The sequence below is a fragment of the Gossypium raimondii genome, chromosome 12, assembly GCF_025698545.1.
Source record: "Gossypium raimondii isolate GPD5lz chromosome 12, ASM2569854v1, whole genome shotgun sequence".
Taxonomy (NCBI): domain Eukaryota; kingdom Viridiplantae; phylum Streptophyta; class Magnoliopsida; order Malvales; family Malvaceae; genus Gossypium; species Gossypium raimondii.
In genome coordinates, this window is record NC_068576.1 from 55,718,209 (window position 1) to 55,734,852 (window position 16,644).

General features: G+C 30.0%; 4 protein-coding genes across 4 annotated transcripts; 2 read left to right on the forward strand and 2 right to left on the reverse strand.

Annotated features, from left to right (window-relative positions):
- Nucleotides 1–30: 30 nt before the first annotated feature.
- LOC105762283 (probable pectate lyase 4) lies at nt 31–1,269 on the reverse strand. The gene is made up of 2 exons (XM_012580157.2): nt 479–1,269; nt 31–385 (listed from the first exon to the last, which is right to left on the reverse strand). Exons 1-2 carry the CDS (start codon nt 1,267–1,269, stop codon nt 31–33), a joined length of 1,146 nt encoding a protein of 381 aa, XP_012435611.1.
- A 3,863-nt stretch (nt 1,270–5,132) lies between these two features.
- On the reverse strand, nt 5,133–6,363 carry LOC105762284 (pectate lyase 1). Its single transcript, XM_012580158.1, has 2 exons — nt 5,582–6,363; nt 5,133–5,487 (listed from the first exon to the last, which is right to left on the reverse strand). The coding sequence occupies exons 1-2, from the start codon at nt 6,361–6,363 to the stop codon at nt 5,133–5,135; spliced, it is 1,137 nt and encodes a 378-aa protein (XP_012435612.1).
- A 5,349-nt stretch (nt 6,364–11,712) lies between these two features.
- Nucleotides 11,713–12,756, forward strand: LOC105765483 (hevamine-A). Its single transcript, XM_012584606.2, has one exon. It carries the CDS (start codon nt 11,739–11,741, stop codon nt 12,636–12,638), a length of 900 nt encoding a protein of 299 aa, XP_012440060.1. The 5' UTR covers nt 11,713–11,738; the 3' UTR covers nt 12,639–12,756.
- A 1,500-nt stretch (nt 12,757–14,256) lies between these two features.
- LOC105765484 (hevamine-A) lies at nt 14,257–15,388 on the forward strand. Its single transcript, XM_012584607.2, has one exon. It carries the CDS (start codon nt 14,310–14,312, stop codon nt 15,204–15,206), a length of 897 nt encoding a protein of 298 aa, XP_012440061.1. The 5' UTR covers nt 14,257–14,309; the 3' UTR covers nt 15,207–15,388.
- The last annotated feature ends 1,256 nt before the right edge of the window (nt 15,389–16,644 follow it).

Genomic DNA, 16,644 nt, shown 5'->3' on the forward strand with positions numbered 1-16,644 from the left:
TGGATCTTGAGATACCAACATTGACGACTTTTAGCATATTAAACCCCTAGAGCATTGTAAAACACCAGATTCACTCGTCAATTCTTTAACAAACATAGCATTGACAACCTTAAAATTCTGTTCTTGGCTATAGTTAGGCTTCGCCCCATCTACACCAGTTTGCTTGTTGAAAGATGCTCCATTTTTTAATACATCCCCTACTGAATAAAATTTCCATAAACCTTTCTCTCCTTTTCTCCACGTTACCTCTTTGTTCCCAACATCATTCGGAGCGACAAAAAAATTGGCTTCGCTCTTTATGCTGGGGCTCATGCTTCCACCAATGGCGTATTGCTCCCATCCTTGGTAGAAATTGTTCGCTACGTGTGCATATCCATGACGAACTCTGCAGTGTAATTTAATATATAATAATTTCAGATAATTCAAGTAAATATGCATTAAAAAATATGGAGCTCATGGATCCAGAACTATTATTTACCTTGGCATTCTTTGGTTGCAATTAGGTCCGAAATGGTTGAAAATGACGGTGACCATCATGTTTCTGTCTCTCAAATGACCGTCATCGTGTCCGAGGAGCATGACTTTATCTTGGTTCCTAAACCAATTGTTCGACACGGTGACATTGGTGGAACCACGAGTGACATCAAGGAGACCGTCTTGACACTCGTACAATGTGTTATGATCGATCCACACTTTTCTCGCAGTGACTAATCTTATAGCATCTCCGTCCATTTGGCCTAAGGGGATCACCTTTGCGTTTGGACCCATCAGAGTGCTAGGTGGTTGGGCCTTGCAATGGTGGATGCGAAGCCCATGGATGATTATACCGGTCACTTGGTACACCAACAGGCACCCCGCGCCAGTTATGTGGACGTCGACGCCACGACCGTCGATGGCGGTGAAGCTACTTAAGAGAAGTGGTCTTTGGAGTGTGATGGTCATGCTGTTTTTGAATGTGATCCATACTTTTCCTTTGATCATTGTGGTTCCATAACGAAGGGTCCCTGATTTAGGACTCAAAGGGTCATCGGAAGGATCGGTAACCTTGTACTTCACGACATCTTTGCCAATGTTGTTGATCATTTTGCCGGCAAAACCGACGGAGCATTTGGCCAATTGTTGTCGTTGACTCCGCCAAAGAGGGTTCCCTCCCCAGCATTTATCGACTACATTCATATTAGCCATATTAGCCAAACTCGAACTAATACTTGCCATTAGAATGACCATGAAAAGGGCCAATGTGAAGCACCTTGATAATGTTGTAGCCATTGTTGTACTCTTTTTTTTCTTGAGTGGAAGATGAGAGAATAAGGAGAAATTATTGATGGATTTATACAGCAAAAAAATTGCCAAATTTAGGTTAAAAAATTTGTTCATAATGTTACAAGGTGAATGTCATTGCTGTTTTTATCGGATACCAATAGTTTGGGCTGCTTTGTTAGTAACTTACTTCATTTTTATGGAGACAAAAAAAGTGTTCGTTTGTTTATTTTTGGTAAAATTCTGCTATTAATCCTTATACTTTGCATAAATTGCATATTTAATCTTGTACTGAGTGTATTCTAATTTAAGGTGTGTTTGATAAATTAAAAAATTTAAGTGCTGAAAAATTAAGTGTTGGGTTTTTTACTGTTAAATTTTATAAGTTTTGAATTTATATTAGAAAATTGTTTGGTAAATTAGTAAATATAACTACTAAATATTAAATTTTAAATTTTAATATTATTAATATAATATTTTATAATATTTTGTATATTTTTGGATAAAAGATAAATATGCTAATTTAAATATATATTTTAAAAGAATAATATATGTCGTTTTTAATAAAATAAAATAAACGTAATATTTTCTATATTAAGTGATAGATATCTACCTACTTATCTAATTCAAAACTTATTTTTTTGAGAATTTTATATTAATTAAATAATTAAAATGATTATCAAACACATTAAAATATTAAATTTAAAATTTTCATTTTCAATGGTTTATCAAACATACCCTTAAGCTAAGTTGAAAAAATTAAGTGCTAAAAAATTAAATGTTGAAAAATAAGTGTTGAATTTAAGTTATAAAATATGTTTAGTATTTTATTTAAAATTAAATATTTTATATAATTAAATTGTTTGATAAATGATAATATAAAATAAAATAAAACATTCAATTTATTTCTCTATTAACTAATAAGTAGGTCCCTATCTACTTATCATTTTCTATACTTTTTGTAGGAAGAAAATCTATCTACTAGTTTTCATTATGGGTTATCAAACCTATTTAAAATTAATTTTCTGTTGATTGGTTTTTTTAACATTTTATCAACCTTAGTTTCAATCATGAACCGAACATTGGACGCTAAATTTGTTATGTTATATTTTGCTATTTTAGAAATCTTACGCGATAATAAATATTATCACATGTGTAATATTATGTCAACTCGCTATTTTCACATAATACTCATAAAAATGCCACATTATTTTAGTTAATGGACTTAACGGCTACCATTTGAATCAAGATTGAAATTTAAAAATTCAAAATGTATAGAAACTAAAATAATTAAATTGGATAATAAAGACTAAATCCACAACTTACACATAGTATGAGACTAATAGCAAAATTAGAACTAATGGATTTAAATGTTACCGTTTGTGTTAGGACTAAAATTTCAAAATTCAAAAAGTATAGAATTAAAATTGACCAAAATAAGGACTAATTTGTAACTTATGCATAGTATAAGGAGTAGTGACATAATTGGATTTTTTACATTGTTTTGGATGAATTACACTCAAGGTCACTAAACTATTAGTAAGTTTATGTTTTGGTCACCCAACTTCAAAATGTCACAAAATGATCACTAAACTATTTGAAAGTTACAATTTAAGTTATTGGGTTATTAAAATCATTGTTGTATGACTTTAAACATTACAATCTATAAATCAAAATCCAAAATATCCAAATTCAAAAATAACTAGATTCAAGCCCCGAAACCCAATTTCTACCAACTTTTTTTGGGTACATTTTCTATTGTAGAATAAAAGTTGATATCTAGAATAATAATATTCCCCTTCTCTTCTATAAATATCCATCTTGCATTTACATAAAACAAAATACAAGCCAAGCTTAATTCAAATAATCAAGATCGAAGTAATTGTTGATTTTTTCCTTCTCATATAGGCTTTTTAGCAATTTTTTAATTAAACCTTACATTACAATTTAAAAAAGGTATTAACATCGAGACTCAAATTTTGGATCTTAAAATGTCAATACAGACAACAATTTTTAGCATGTTAAACTTTTGGAGCATCGTAAAATACCAGATGCACTTATCAATTCTTTAACAAACACAACAATTTCAACCTTAAAATCTTGTTCTTGGTTATAATTAGGCTTCGCTCCACCTACTCCTGTTTGCTTAATAAAAGATGCTCCATTTTTTAAAACATCCCCCACCGAATAAAATTTCCATAAACCTTTCTCCCTTTTTCTCCATGTTACCTCTTTATTTCCAGCATCATTCGGAGCGATGAAAAAATTTGCTTCGCTCTTGATGCTGGGGCTCATGCTGCCACCAATGGCGTATTGTTCCCACCCTTGGTAAAAATTGTTTGCTACGTGTGATGGTCATGCTGTTTTGAATGTGATCCATACTTTTCCTTTGATCATTGTGGTTCCGTAACGAAGGGTCCCTGATTTAGGACTCAAAGGGTGGTCAGAAAGATCAATAACCTTGTACTTCACGACATCTTTGCCAATGTTGTTGATCATTTTGCCGGCAAAATCGACGGAACATTTGGCCAATTGTTGTCGTTGACTCCGCCAAAGAGGGTTCCCTCTCCAACATTTATCGATTACATTCATATTAGCCAAACTCGAACTAGGACTTGCCATTAGACTGACCATGAAAAGGGCCAATGTGAAGCACCATGATAATGTTGTAGCCATTGTTCAACTCTTTTTTTCTTGTTTGGAAGATGGGAGAATGAGGAGAGATTATTGATGGATATATACAGCCAAAAATTTTGCCAAATTTGAAAGTTAAAAAATTTGTTCATAATGTTACGAGGTGAATGTTATTGTTGTTTTTATAGGATGCCAATAGTTTTTTGTTAGTAACTACTTTTTTGTTAAGACAAAAAAGTGTTCATTTGTTTATTTTAGTGAAATTTTACTAGTGGTCATCATACTATGTATAAGTTGCATATTTAATTCCTATAGTGAGTGCATTCTAATTTGGTCATGTGATTTTAGAATTTTAAATTTCAATTATGAACCAAATGGTAAACGTTACATTCATTAAGTTATATTTCTAAAAATTTTATGTGACAAATGGATTATCATAAGTATAATGTCATATCAATTTATTATTTTCACATAATACTCATAAACATGTCACAAATGGACTTAGCGACTCTTGTTTGAATCATAATTGAAATTTAAAATTTATAAAATATAAAGACTAAAATGATTAAATTGGGTAATCTATAACTTACACATATTATGAGACCAATAATAATATTAGACCTAATGGATTTAAATGTTTGTGTCAACAATTTCAAAATTTAAACTTATGCATAGTATAAGGAGTAGTAACATAATTGGATTTTTTTGACAAAATGTTTTGGATGAATTACACTCAAGGTTACTAAACTATTAGTAAATTTATATTATGGTCACTCAACTTCAAAATGTTACAAAATGGTCGTTAAATTATTTGAAAGTTTTCATTTAACTTACTGGATTGTTAAAATTATTATTGTATAAAACATTACAAATCTACAAACCGAAATCCAAAATATCCAAATTCAAAAATAACTAGATTCAAGCCCGCCCAAACACAATCTTCTACCAACCTTTTTTGGTACATTATCTATTGTACAATAAAAGTTTATATCTAGAATAATAATATTCCCTTTCTCTTGTATAAATATCCATCTTGTTTTTACGTAAAATAAAATATAAGCGAAGAATCTCTTTGTTCATTTGAGTCAAATAATCGGTTTGAAGTAATTATTAATTTTTTTCTTCTCATATAGGTTTTTTAGTAATTTTTTAATTAAAGTTTACATTACAATTTAAAGAGGGTATTAAGATCAAGACTCAAATCTTGGATCTTAAAAGGTCAATACAGACAACAACTTTTAGCATGTTAAACTCCTGGAGCATCGTAAAATACCGGATTCACTTGTCAATTCTTTAACAGACCCGGCAATTTCAACCTTAAAATATTGTTCCTGGTCATAATTAGGTTTCGCCCCACCTACACCTGTTTGCTTACTAAAAGATGCTCCATTTTTGAAAGCATCCCCAATTGAATAAAATTTCCATAAACCTTTCTCCCCTTTTCTCCACGTTACCTCTTTGTTTCCAGCATCATTCGGAGCGACGAAAAAATTTGCTTCACTCTTGATGCTGGGGCTCATGCTACCACCAATGGCGTATTGTTCCCACCCTTGGTAGAAATTGTTTGCTACATGTGCATATCCATGGCGGACTCTGTAATGTAATTTAATATATAACAATTTTAGATAATTCATGTAAATATGCATTAAAAAAACATGAAGCTCATCGATCCATCATCATTATTTACCTTGGCATTCTTTGGTTGTAGTTAGGTCCGAAATGGTTGAAAATAACGGTGACCTTCATGTTTTTGTCTCTCAAATGACCATCATCGTGTCCGAGGAGCATAACTTTGTCTTGGTTCCTGAACCAGTTGTTCGAGACGGTGACGTCGGTGGAACCGCGAGTGACATCTAGGAGGCCATCTTGGCACTCATACAACGTATTATGATCGATCCACACTTTTCTTGCGGTGACCAATCTTATAGCATCTCCATCCATTTGGCCTAAAGGGATCACCTTCGCATTTGGACCCATGACAGTGCTAGGTGGTTGGGACTTGCAGTGGTGGATGCGAAGCCCGTGGATGATTATATCAGTCGCTTGGTACACCAACAGGCACCCAGCGCCTGTTATGTGGACGTCGACGCCACGACCGTCGATGGCTGTGAAGCTACTTAAGAGAAGTGGCCTTTGGAGCGCAATGCTCATGCTATTTTTGAATGTGATCCATACTTTGCTTTTGATCATTGTGGCTCCGTAACGAAGGGTTCCCAGTTTAGGACTCAAAGGGTCATCAAAAGGATCAGTGACCTTGTACTTCACGATATCTTTGCCAATATTGTTGATCATTTTGCCAGCAAAACCGACGGAGCATTTGGCCAAATGTTGTCGCTGACTCCGCCAAAGAGGGTTCCCTCTCCAGCATTTATCGATCACATTCATCATAGCCAAACTCGAACTAAAACTTTCCATTAGAATGGACATGAATAGGGCCAATGCGAAGCACCATGATAATATTGTAGCCATTGTTCAACTCTTTTTTCTTTGATTTCTTATTTTGGAAGATGGGGGAATATAGAGAGGTTATTGGTAGATTTATACAGAAAAAAATTACCAAATTTTAAGAGTTGAAAATTTGTTAAGTACGGTTATGGAGTAGTGGTAGAGGGAACTATAATAAGGGTTTCATAAACTTCGTTGGGAACCAACTTCATTTTTGTTGAGACAAAAAACTGTTGGTATGTTTTTTTTCGGTGTATTAATGAGATACTTATACTCGTAAGCTATTCGAGTTCGATTAATTTTATTTTTGAATTCGATTTAATAATTATCGAGCCGTGTTCGAGCTCGAATAGCTTCAGCTATTAATCGAGTTGAATTCGAGCTTTGTAATACTAAACTCAAATGGTTTGCAAGCTTTTCATTTGATATATATTAATAAATTGTATTATTGCTCTTAATATATATTATTATCTTTAAACTGAATTATCGAGATAACCTCAAATTTGAATACATATAAACATAATTAAGCTCGAATTGGAGCTTAACTATGAAAATTGATGAGCTAAAGTATTAAATTTGATAAACAACTTAATCAAACTTGAGTTCAAACTTAAAATAAATATTTAATCTAAATGCGAGTTAAATATCAAATACCCAATTTCAGATTAATCTTAAACTTCAACTTATCAATATTCAATTTCGACTTTATTAGATTACACCCTACTTACAAAGGAAAAGAAGGCAACGCTGGAGGTTATTTTGTTACTAAAAATAAAAATATATGTAGCCATGTTTGACATTTAATTTCGTACTTAAAAGTTAAAAAATACGTTTTTTAATTTTTAATATAATAGTAGATACCATTAAATTTCCATTCTATAAAAATGTTTTACTTTTAATAAATTTCGACGGAAAATAATAATTACTAATAACATCAACAATTTTATTAGACTTTTGAAGTTCAATAATAATAATAATAATAATCTTTAACATTTTAGGTATAAAGATTAAATCTCAAGCTTAATTATTGTATAGAACTTAACACTATATTTTAATCTAAAATTAATAAATAAGTCTTAATAATTATATAATAAATATATTAGCTTAAGATGGATTTGTTCATAACCCTAGAAAGATTTGATCCAAAACTGAAAAATATTCAAATTTAAGGCAAAAGAGTAATTAATTATAAATATTTATGACTTATAAATCTTCAAAATTATTTGAATTTTTTAAGCACACATAACCAATTCAGTTTAAATTGAAATAATTTAAACTCAAAAACTCAAATTTAAAATGATCTAAGTCGAAGAAAGTTCAAGCCTAAAATTATTCAAAATATGGAAATATCCAATTTCTAGTTAATCCTAATCTGAAAATATCTAAGCCTAAATTGATTTGAGATTAAGGTAATCCAAATTTAAAATTATTCAAATTTGAAAATTGTCAGAAAAACTCACCCAAACCCGTTATTTTACCCTTTTTCTATTACATTTTCTAGTTGAATTAATGTCACTTGATTTAATGTTTGTTTCAATCACTTTAGAATGGTTTTGGGCTGAGAGGAGAATGACCTGCAAAATAAAAAGGGCCATTAAGAGTGTCAGAGCTTGTGTTTTGGGATGCTCTTAGATACTTAAGTTAGAAGAGAGAAAGTGAATAGCTTTTTTGTCGAAACAAAAGTAAGGATTTTAGATATATTTCGCACATTCACATTTTCATATTGTGCTAATTTATTTTTATGTTGTTTTCATTTTTTTCCAAGGATTTGAAATTTTTTAAATCTATTTAAAATGATTACATATTACTAATTAGTTTTAAAAATATATTTGATACTGTTTGTCAATGGAGTTTTTAAACTGTATAAATAATGTTAAGGAATGACAAATGTCTATAGAGGTATAGTAAAATAATAATAATAAAGTACATTTGTGAAATAAAATATATATATATATATTTTCAATGTTTATGTAAAATTTAGTAAATTCATATTTATTTCATAATTATATTATTTTTACACCAGTTTGTATTTTAATTATTCGTGCAATGAAGTTATTAAACTTTAGTTAAGTTGGTAATCAGTACCAGCTGGAAACACTGACTAATTTTGTGGTCGTACATATACGTTTGCTACTTTGTCAAATGAATTTCTAGAAGATCGGTGATTATTAAGAAATTTTACTAATGTATTTTATATTAATTCAAAATTTTAATCAATAAAATATCTAATTACTTATTGAAAAATAGAAATTTTTCCCTAAATTTATATTTAGTTCTTTTTAATTTATAAAATTTAAATTAATAAAAATAAAATTACACTTTAATTCTCTTAAAAATAATAATAATTTAATTTAATCTTTTAAAATTATAGCAATAGAGATATTAAAAGGGTGAAATTATATTTTATTATTAAATTCCCTCTCAATAATTTACCAATAAATATTTTAAAAATATACCCAAAAACCACTCTAAAAAATTATTCAAAAGTTTTAATACTTAAAAGATTTTAATTATTGAAATTAAAAATTCAAGGTTTTCGAGTGTTAATAATCTCTACTTCTGGTTATACATAATGGTTATGTCCATTGACTTGACCGACTGCTTTCGTTGACTATGTAAGTCAATAATCAAACAAGCTCGCTTAAACATAAGAGTATGATATAGGAAGAGGGTGGAGAAATTTGGAGCATTTAATTTAATTGATTAAAATTTTGCTAAGTTGGAGCCTCATTCTTGTAAAAGTTAAATGTACAATAATAATAAAATCGATATATATATATGGATTTCGTTCCATTATTTTCCATTAATTACCGGATTCGGAGCTCTTCTCAACACAAATATTCTAAGTTTAATATATTGATATGGGTATCAAATTACATTTTACTTTTTTATTTAAAAATAGATAAATTGATCTCTGTACACGCTAAATTAAAAATAAATCAGTCTTTTTGTAAAAAAAATATCTATTTGTGCTATTATAAAGTTGGCATAGGTGACGGAATAACCAAACAAGATAGCATGACATACTACATGGTAGAAATTGATGAAAATTTTAAGGAATAACTAGTTTGCTCTTTGATCTAACATGAAAAGACTAATTTATCTATTTTTAATAAAAGAACAAAATACAATTTAACTTTTAATACACAGACTTCTATCGATATGTTTCTTTTAAAGCATGAAAAGAAAACTAAAAATTGAATTTTATTATATTAAAATTATTGAGCATTTCTACGAATGAATAGAGAGCTTGGATGGAAGTGATTTTGATAATGAATTAAAGAAGGAAACAAATAATTGAGCATGAACGAGTTACCTTTGGTGTTATGTTGTTTGGTACTCATTTAGTTTTAAATAAGAAGTTTTGCTTAATAATGCGGGTTCCACAAAAGAAGACACAAAAAGCTTTCGTCTCTTTAATTTTTTTTAATTTTATTTTGTCCTTCATCACAATTTTTTACTTTATTTATTACTTTGTTACATTCCTAAACCCTAAATTTTAAATTGTTTGATAGCAGTTGATGTGACCATAACAACAATAGTTTCAGAATTTTCCTCCAATATTTCATCGTATATGTGATACACAACTAAACCTAAAATGTAATATCAATTGAATCACCGGCCGTTACAAATGTTTAACGTTGACGTTTGTTTATAGTCATTGCAAAACGGACTTTTATAGAGGATTTTCCTCCGGTACTTCATTGTAATGGTGATCGCAAATAACTTGTATTTATAGTCATCGCAAAACAGACTTTTATAGAGAATTTTGTAATTATTTAAGCAATTTTGGTTAGAGAATTTTCCCCAACATTTTCAAATGTTTAACCTTGAATTTTGTTTATAATCATGGCAAAATAAACCTTTACAGAGAATGTGAAAGGCCATTTTGTATCGGCCGGAGATATTTCAACCCTAGGGATGAAAACTCATTGACCAATGTTACTGTTGCAATAGTTTTCACTTCAACCAATTTAAATTTTAATTTATCGATCAACCTAATTCATATGTGTATTATTTATATTTAAAATAACAATTCTACTTATAATTATAATCTTTAAGAAAAACCTTAAAAAGGTAAGAGGCTAACTTAGTACTTATCCATCTAAATATCATTGTTAGTGGGGTGTAAAGATAATTTTTTGGGGGAAAATGTTACACATTCTGGTAAAAATCGATATAACTTAAATCTTTTATAGTTCTCCTCAAATAATTTAAAATTTTATTATTAAATAATCTCCACCTCTACATTTTCGTATTGGCCATTGACTTAGACCATCTAATTTTGTTGACTCTGTAAGTCAATAATCATGAAAGTTGAATGAAAAAATAAATAAATAGTGGAGCATTAACTTTTGTAACTTTTTGGTGAGCTTATCAACAAGTGACTTTAGCTCGTTTTAACGAGCTGACACGTTATTTAGATTTCAAATCTAAAAAAGACAGAAAAAAAAATCACGAATTTCGAAATAATAGATCTTCATATATCATAAAAAGAATAAAAATAATAATTTGATTTAAATTGATTTAACCCAGAAAGCAGGCACCGTAAAAAAATTAGTGAAAGATTATTGCAATATCATGGTTTGCATATCAATAACCATAAGTTTAAGTTCTTTCGTTTTCAGGGTATATGTTGCTTAAGCGATCTTTCTTACAATTTTAATAGAATCGTTTCCAATAATTTTATGTTACATTAATAATTTTATTCTGAATTTTAATATTTTAATTTGGATTTAATTTTTTCAAGATTAAAACGCTGGAATTCAGGATGAAAATATTAATATGGCATAAAATTATTAGAAGAAAGAATACAGAAAACGTGACGTTATTGTTTCATACCATTCTTTTCCTATCTTCAAGACAGATTTTCACTTGTCCCTATTTTTTCCATCATAATTTTAATTATATTTAGGAAATTAAAAATTCCTTACTTCAAAATTATTATTTTATAAATTAAAAAAAAATTCCATGAAAGCAATACAAGTATAAAACCCAAAAAAGTAGTCAGCTAAATCAGCTTCAATCCCACAAGCTAAGCTTGCTTTAAACAGAAATTGGTTAGGCTTTTTGGTCAAATTTCTTTTTCTACTCCATGCTAGATTTGTCGTCTATATAATAAAAAAATACGTAAACTATGTTATAAAATAAAATAATAAAACGAATATGGTACCAATAACATAGAATCTATAATAAAAAAAAGCCATTAATATATTTAAATATCATGATAAAATCCATAAAATAATACAGATGCATAAAATTATGCTATTGTTTATTCCATTTTTGCAGATATTTGTTTTCTTTTTGGCTTAGAGAAGACTTTGATTCTATTGGATGGAGCTGCCTTTTAAGTCTCTATAAAGCTCAAGCTTATTAGCACATTTAGAAGCACAGCAAAAATGATAAGAAAATTTCAGGCCAAACCAATGCTCTTCTTACTCGTTTTAGTTTCAGCGCTGATTGAAACTTCCCATGCTGGTGGCATCGCCATTTATTGGGGCCAAAACGGCAACGAGGGCACCCTAACCGCAACCTGTGCCACGGGAAGATATGCTTACGTTAACATAGCTTTCCTTAACAAGTTCGGCAATGGTCGTACCCCTGAAATCAACTTGGCCGGTCACTGTAATCCAGCTTCCAGCGGTTGCACTACCGTCAGCCAAGGCATAAGAAATTGTCAAAGCCGAGGAATCAAGGTCATGCTTTCTATCGGAGGCGGCGTCGGAAGCTACTCTTTAGCTTCTAAAGCAGACGCTAAGAACGTAGCTGATTATCTATGGAACAATTTCTTGGGTGGCAATTCACGTTCCCGTCCTCTCGGCAATGCTGTGTTGGACGGTATTGATTTTGATATAGAGCTGGGGTCAACTCAATACTGGGATGACCTTGCTCGTTATCTATCAGCTTACAGTAATAATGGACGAAAGGTGTATTTAACAGCAGCTCCACAGTGTCCATTTCCCGATAGTTTCTTAGGGACTGCCCTTAATACAGGTCTCTTTGACTACGTTTGGGTTCAGTTTTATAACAATCCACCATGCCAATACACATCGGGGAACATAAACAACCTTGTCAACTCATGGAACCGGTGGACTTCATCTATAAAAGCAGGGAATATATTTTTAGGGTTGCCGGCGGCACCAGCGGCGGCCGGTAGTGGGTATATTCCACCTAATGTGTTGACTTCTCAGATTCTTCCTGTTATCAAGAGGTCATCCAAGTATGGTGGGATTATGCTTTGGTCTAAGTTCTTTGATGATAAAAATGGTTATAGTAAGTCCGTTGTAAGTAGTGTGTGAGCAAAGTCCTTGTTGTACTCTCTTAAAAAGGCCTACGCTTAACTTGGTCTTCTATAAAATAATATGATAAAACTAAGAGATAATAAGATTATCAAATAAATAATTAAGGAATTTAGCATGAACCAGTTTCATTTGGTGTTAATGTTGTTTCTCATTCATTATTCTATTTAGAATTAGGATTTAAACAAGAAGTAAAACTACCTTTTAAATTGGGCCTTAGATTAGATGTCGTCCGGCCCATATTTAAATTTAATTATATTAATATTAATATTAATATAAAATTATATATTTTGAATGATAATTAATTGGACAAATATCTTGTTTAGAAATTTTTGAGTCACAATCACGGTTTAAAAATTAAAAAAATTTTATAAGACGTGATAAAATCTTAATATCGCTTGTGGAGTTAAAATTTCTTAATGTTAATGAATCAAATAATTATTATATTTTAAATATTTTCTTATTTTCTAAACAGTGAAATAGATTATTTAGGTGAGCTAAGTCAAACCTAAAAAATTTTCTTATGTCTCGATCTAGCACAACCAATGAAAACTTGTACGATCAAGTCGAATTATTATGTAATAATAATTCTTTAAAAATTAGTTATAAAAAATACACAAATATTTTTTTAAAAATAGTTATAAATCCATAGTTTTTTTTTTTAATGAATAGCAAATTAGATTTACAGACCGGTCTTAACTTGGCCCAAAACTGAGTATGGGCTGGCAAAAAGTTTTGAATTGCGGTCTAATTCAACCGTGGAGAAGTCTATACATAAAGAGTAAAGACTATCAAAAATCTTGGTGAGATGTATATATAAAGTTTTGGTAAAAAAACCCTTTATGTTCTCTTTCAATTTCAGTAAATTGATGTTTATAAAAAATCAGAATAATTTAATTCCTGTTAATTTTAAAAGTGGGAAATTAAAGATAATTAACAATACAGTTAATGTTTTTGTATATAATTTTGATTAGTATAATAAGTTTAGCCATCAATCTTTACATAATATGTGTAAATATTGACCAAATATGTCAATGTTAGGCTAAATTTATTAAACTATAACTAAATTAATATCAAAATTGGAAGAAACCAAGTTTCTTTTTAACCTGAAGTTTTAAATAAAACTTTCTTCCTCGAAACAAAATAGTCATTTTTTTAACTAGAGTGTACAATTTTTTAAGTGAAAATAAAATAAAAGTAAGTGATTTTTGGTGAAATTTATAAATTTAAAATATCTATAAATTTAACTTTTTTCCACGTAATATATACACTTTATTGTAATAATTTGCATAACAAATATGCAAATTCAATTTTTCATCTATATATATGATCGGGTTTTTCTCAGAAATTATGGTGTCTGCAATGATTCAGTCATCCAAACCCTAATGCGATGAGGTATGTTTATTTGACAATTGCCAATAATATCTTGGGGAAAGTGTAAACTCGTAAAAATTCCATATCCCACATGACCCGCTGCCGTAGGAGCTAAGATTACGGTAGACTTGACAGGCATGGCCATAATGAATATATTTCGTTGAAGTTTCTACGTAGACTTGAGAAGACTTTGGTTCCAATGGTCCGAGCGGCGGCATTTTAAGTCACTATAAATATGAACCCCATTAGTACATTCAGAAACCACATTCAGTAAGCTCATCTTTTGAAGAAAAAAAAATGGAGAGAAAATCTCAAGCCAAACCAATTCTCTTCTTCTTTGTTTTAGTTTCGGCACTAATCGAAACTTCCTACGCCGGTGACATCGCCATCTATTGGGGCCAAAATGGTAACGAGGGTACCCTGAGTGATACATGTGCCACCGGCAGATATAAATACGTTAACATAGGTTTCCTTAACACCTTCGGCAATGGTGCCACTCCTGGACTCAACTTGGCCGGTCACTGTAGTCCAGCATCCAACGGTTGCACCTCTCTTAGCGGTGAAATAAAAAGTTGTCAAAACCAAGGAATCAAGGTCATGCTCTCCCTTGGAGGTGGCGCGGGAAGCTACTCACTCGCTTCTCAAGAAGACGCCAAAAGCGTAGCTGATTATCTATGGAACAACTTCTTGGGCGGTACCTCGTCTTCTCGTCCGTTGGGTGATGCTGTGTTGGACGGAATTGATTTTGATATTGAGGCTGGGTCAGGTCAATATTGGGATGACCTTGCTCGTTCTTTATCAGCTTATAGTAGCCAAGGAAGAAAGGTGTATTTAACAGCAGCTCCTCAGTGTCCATTTCCTGATGCTCACTTGGGAACTGCCATTAATACAGGTCTCTTTGACTACGTATGGATTCAGTTTTATAACAATCCCCTGGCTCAATGCCAATACGCTTCGGGCAACACCAAAGACATTTTGAATTCGTGGAACCAATGGACTTCTATAAATGCAGGAAGTATATTTTTAGGGTTGCCGGCATCACCGGAGGCGGCTGGAAGTGGATATATTCCACCGGATGTATTAACTTCTCAAATTCTTCCGACGATCAAAAGTTCAGGCAAGTATGGTGGTGTTATGCTTTGGTCAAAGTTCTTTGACAATGATTACAGTGCCGCTATTATAAATAGCGTGTGAGCAAAGTCTTGCTACTTCTCGTTCTCTCTTAAGGACACTGCCTTAACGCGGTCTTCTTTAACAGGATAATAATTTTGAGAGAGAATTATATTTCAATATTTTCCCTTATGTATTGATTATCCTTCACATATAGAATTTAAGAAATAAATAAGTGTAAACTATTAAGATAATTTAACCAAAAATATAGTGACCAATTGTATGATTTAACCAAAAATTTTCGTTTGAAATGATAATTTAATGTGCCACACCAGTTTACCGTTACACCATTAATAACAATTCACACTCAATGACTACGATGTTACAATACGATAATGTAAGTGACTAAAACATAACATTAAATCTATGTTAACTAAAATATAACATAACACCGTTTGGAGAAAAAAATATGCACCTAAAATAGGTTTGAACAAAAAAATTAGGCCCATTTAAAATATGGGTCCAGTTTAGATTTGAACACTTAATGCCCGAGCCAAGCTTGACTCGTTTTTTAATTTTATAATATATTATATTATATTATTTTTTATAAATTATATAATTCATAATAAAAAAAATAAATCTATAGTTATATATAATACTATATAATGTAAACATTAAAAAGGTTAAATTATCTATATATAAATTTATAATAAATGGAAAAATATCATTATTCAATTTAAATTAAAAATAATATAATATATTAGAAAATGATTGAACCTAAAATGGGTTTGGGTAGCCATTTATAAATATGATCGAATGACAAAAATTTAAGTTCATATTTCAAGTCAAATTGAGATTGTGTAATTATAATATGTTAATATTATGCTTAAGTCGACTTGTACACATCTATTTTAACATAAGGGATTATTAAAATTTTTATATTAAATATGATAAAAGAATACTTATAAAATAATGATGGATATACTTAAATTAAAGTAAATATGACACTGTTAGAATTTTATATGTTAAAATTTTGGGTTCAACTCATGTTAAATTTATATATCCACAAAAGGGTAAGTGTTTTGTTTGTGTAAGTTTCAAATATATAATAATATATATACACATATATTATTATATTAAGCGTTTTAATTAAAATAATATTAAAAAACCAAAATGGTATCTTTCAAAATTATGTGTACATGGAATTTGTGAATAGAACCATTAAGTTGGAATTTATGAGATAAATTAGGAATTAGTTTATATGTTCTAATTTTTAAGAGTTTATGTTTTTAAATTTTATTTTATGTTTTTGTAAATATTATAAATGAAAATTTTTTGAATCCTCTATGCAAAAAAAAATTATATTTTTGACAATAATTAAGTTGGCATGTTATTATATATATTATATTTTAAATCAATACATTTTACTTATTATCATTTTAAAATAATAATAATAATATTCGTATTTATTATGTTGAGATAGTTTATGTTATGTTTTTGTTATATTTTTCATTGGCATGTC

Bases quoted from the DNA above. Each gene is read 5' to 3' on its own strand.
- LOC105765483 (XM_012584606.2), top strand. From the start codon at position 11,739: ATGATAAGAAAATTTCAGGCCAAACCAATGCTCTTCTTACTCGTTTTA.
- LOC105762283 (XM_012580157.2), bottom strand. From the start codon at position 1,269: ATGGCTACAACATTATCAAGGTGCTTCACATTGGCCCTTTTCATGGTC. The intron at 386-478 runs GTAAATAATAGT...ATTACACTGCAG, and splicing joins TGCAACCAAAGAATGCCAAG to AGTTCGTCATGGATATGCAC.
- LOC105765484 (XM_012584607.2), top strand. From the start codon at position 14,310: ATGGAGAGAAAATCTCAAGCCAAACCAATTCTCTTCTTCTTTGTTTTA.
- LOC105762284 (XM_012580158.1), bottom strand. From the start codon at position 6,363: ATGGCTACAATATTATCATGGTGCTTCGCATTGGCCCTATTCATGTCC. The intron at 5,488-5,581 runs GTAAATAATGAT...ATTACATTACAG, and splicing joins TACAACCAAAGAATGCCAAG to AGTCCGCCATGGATATGCAC.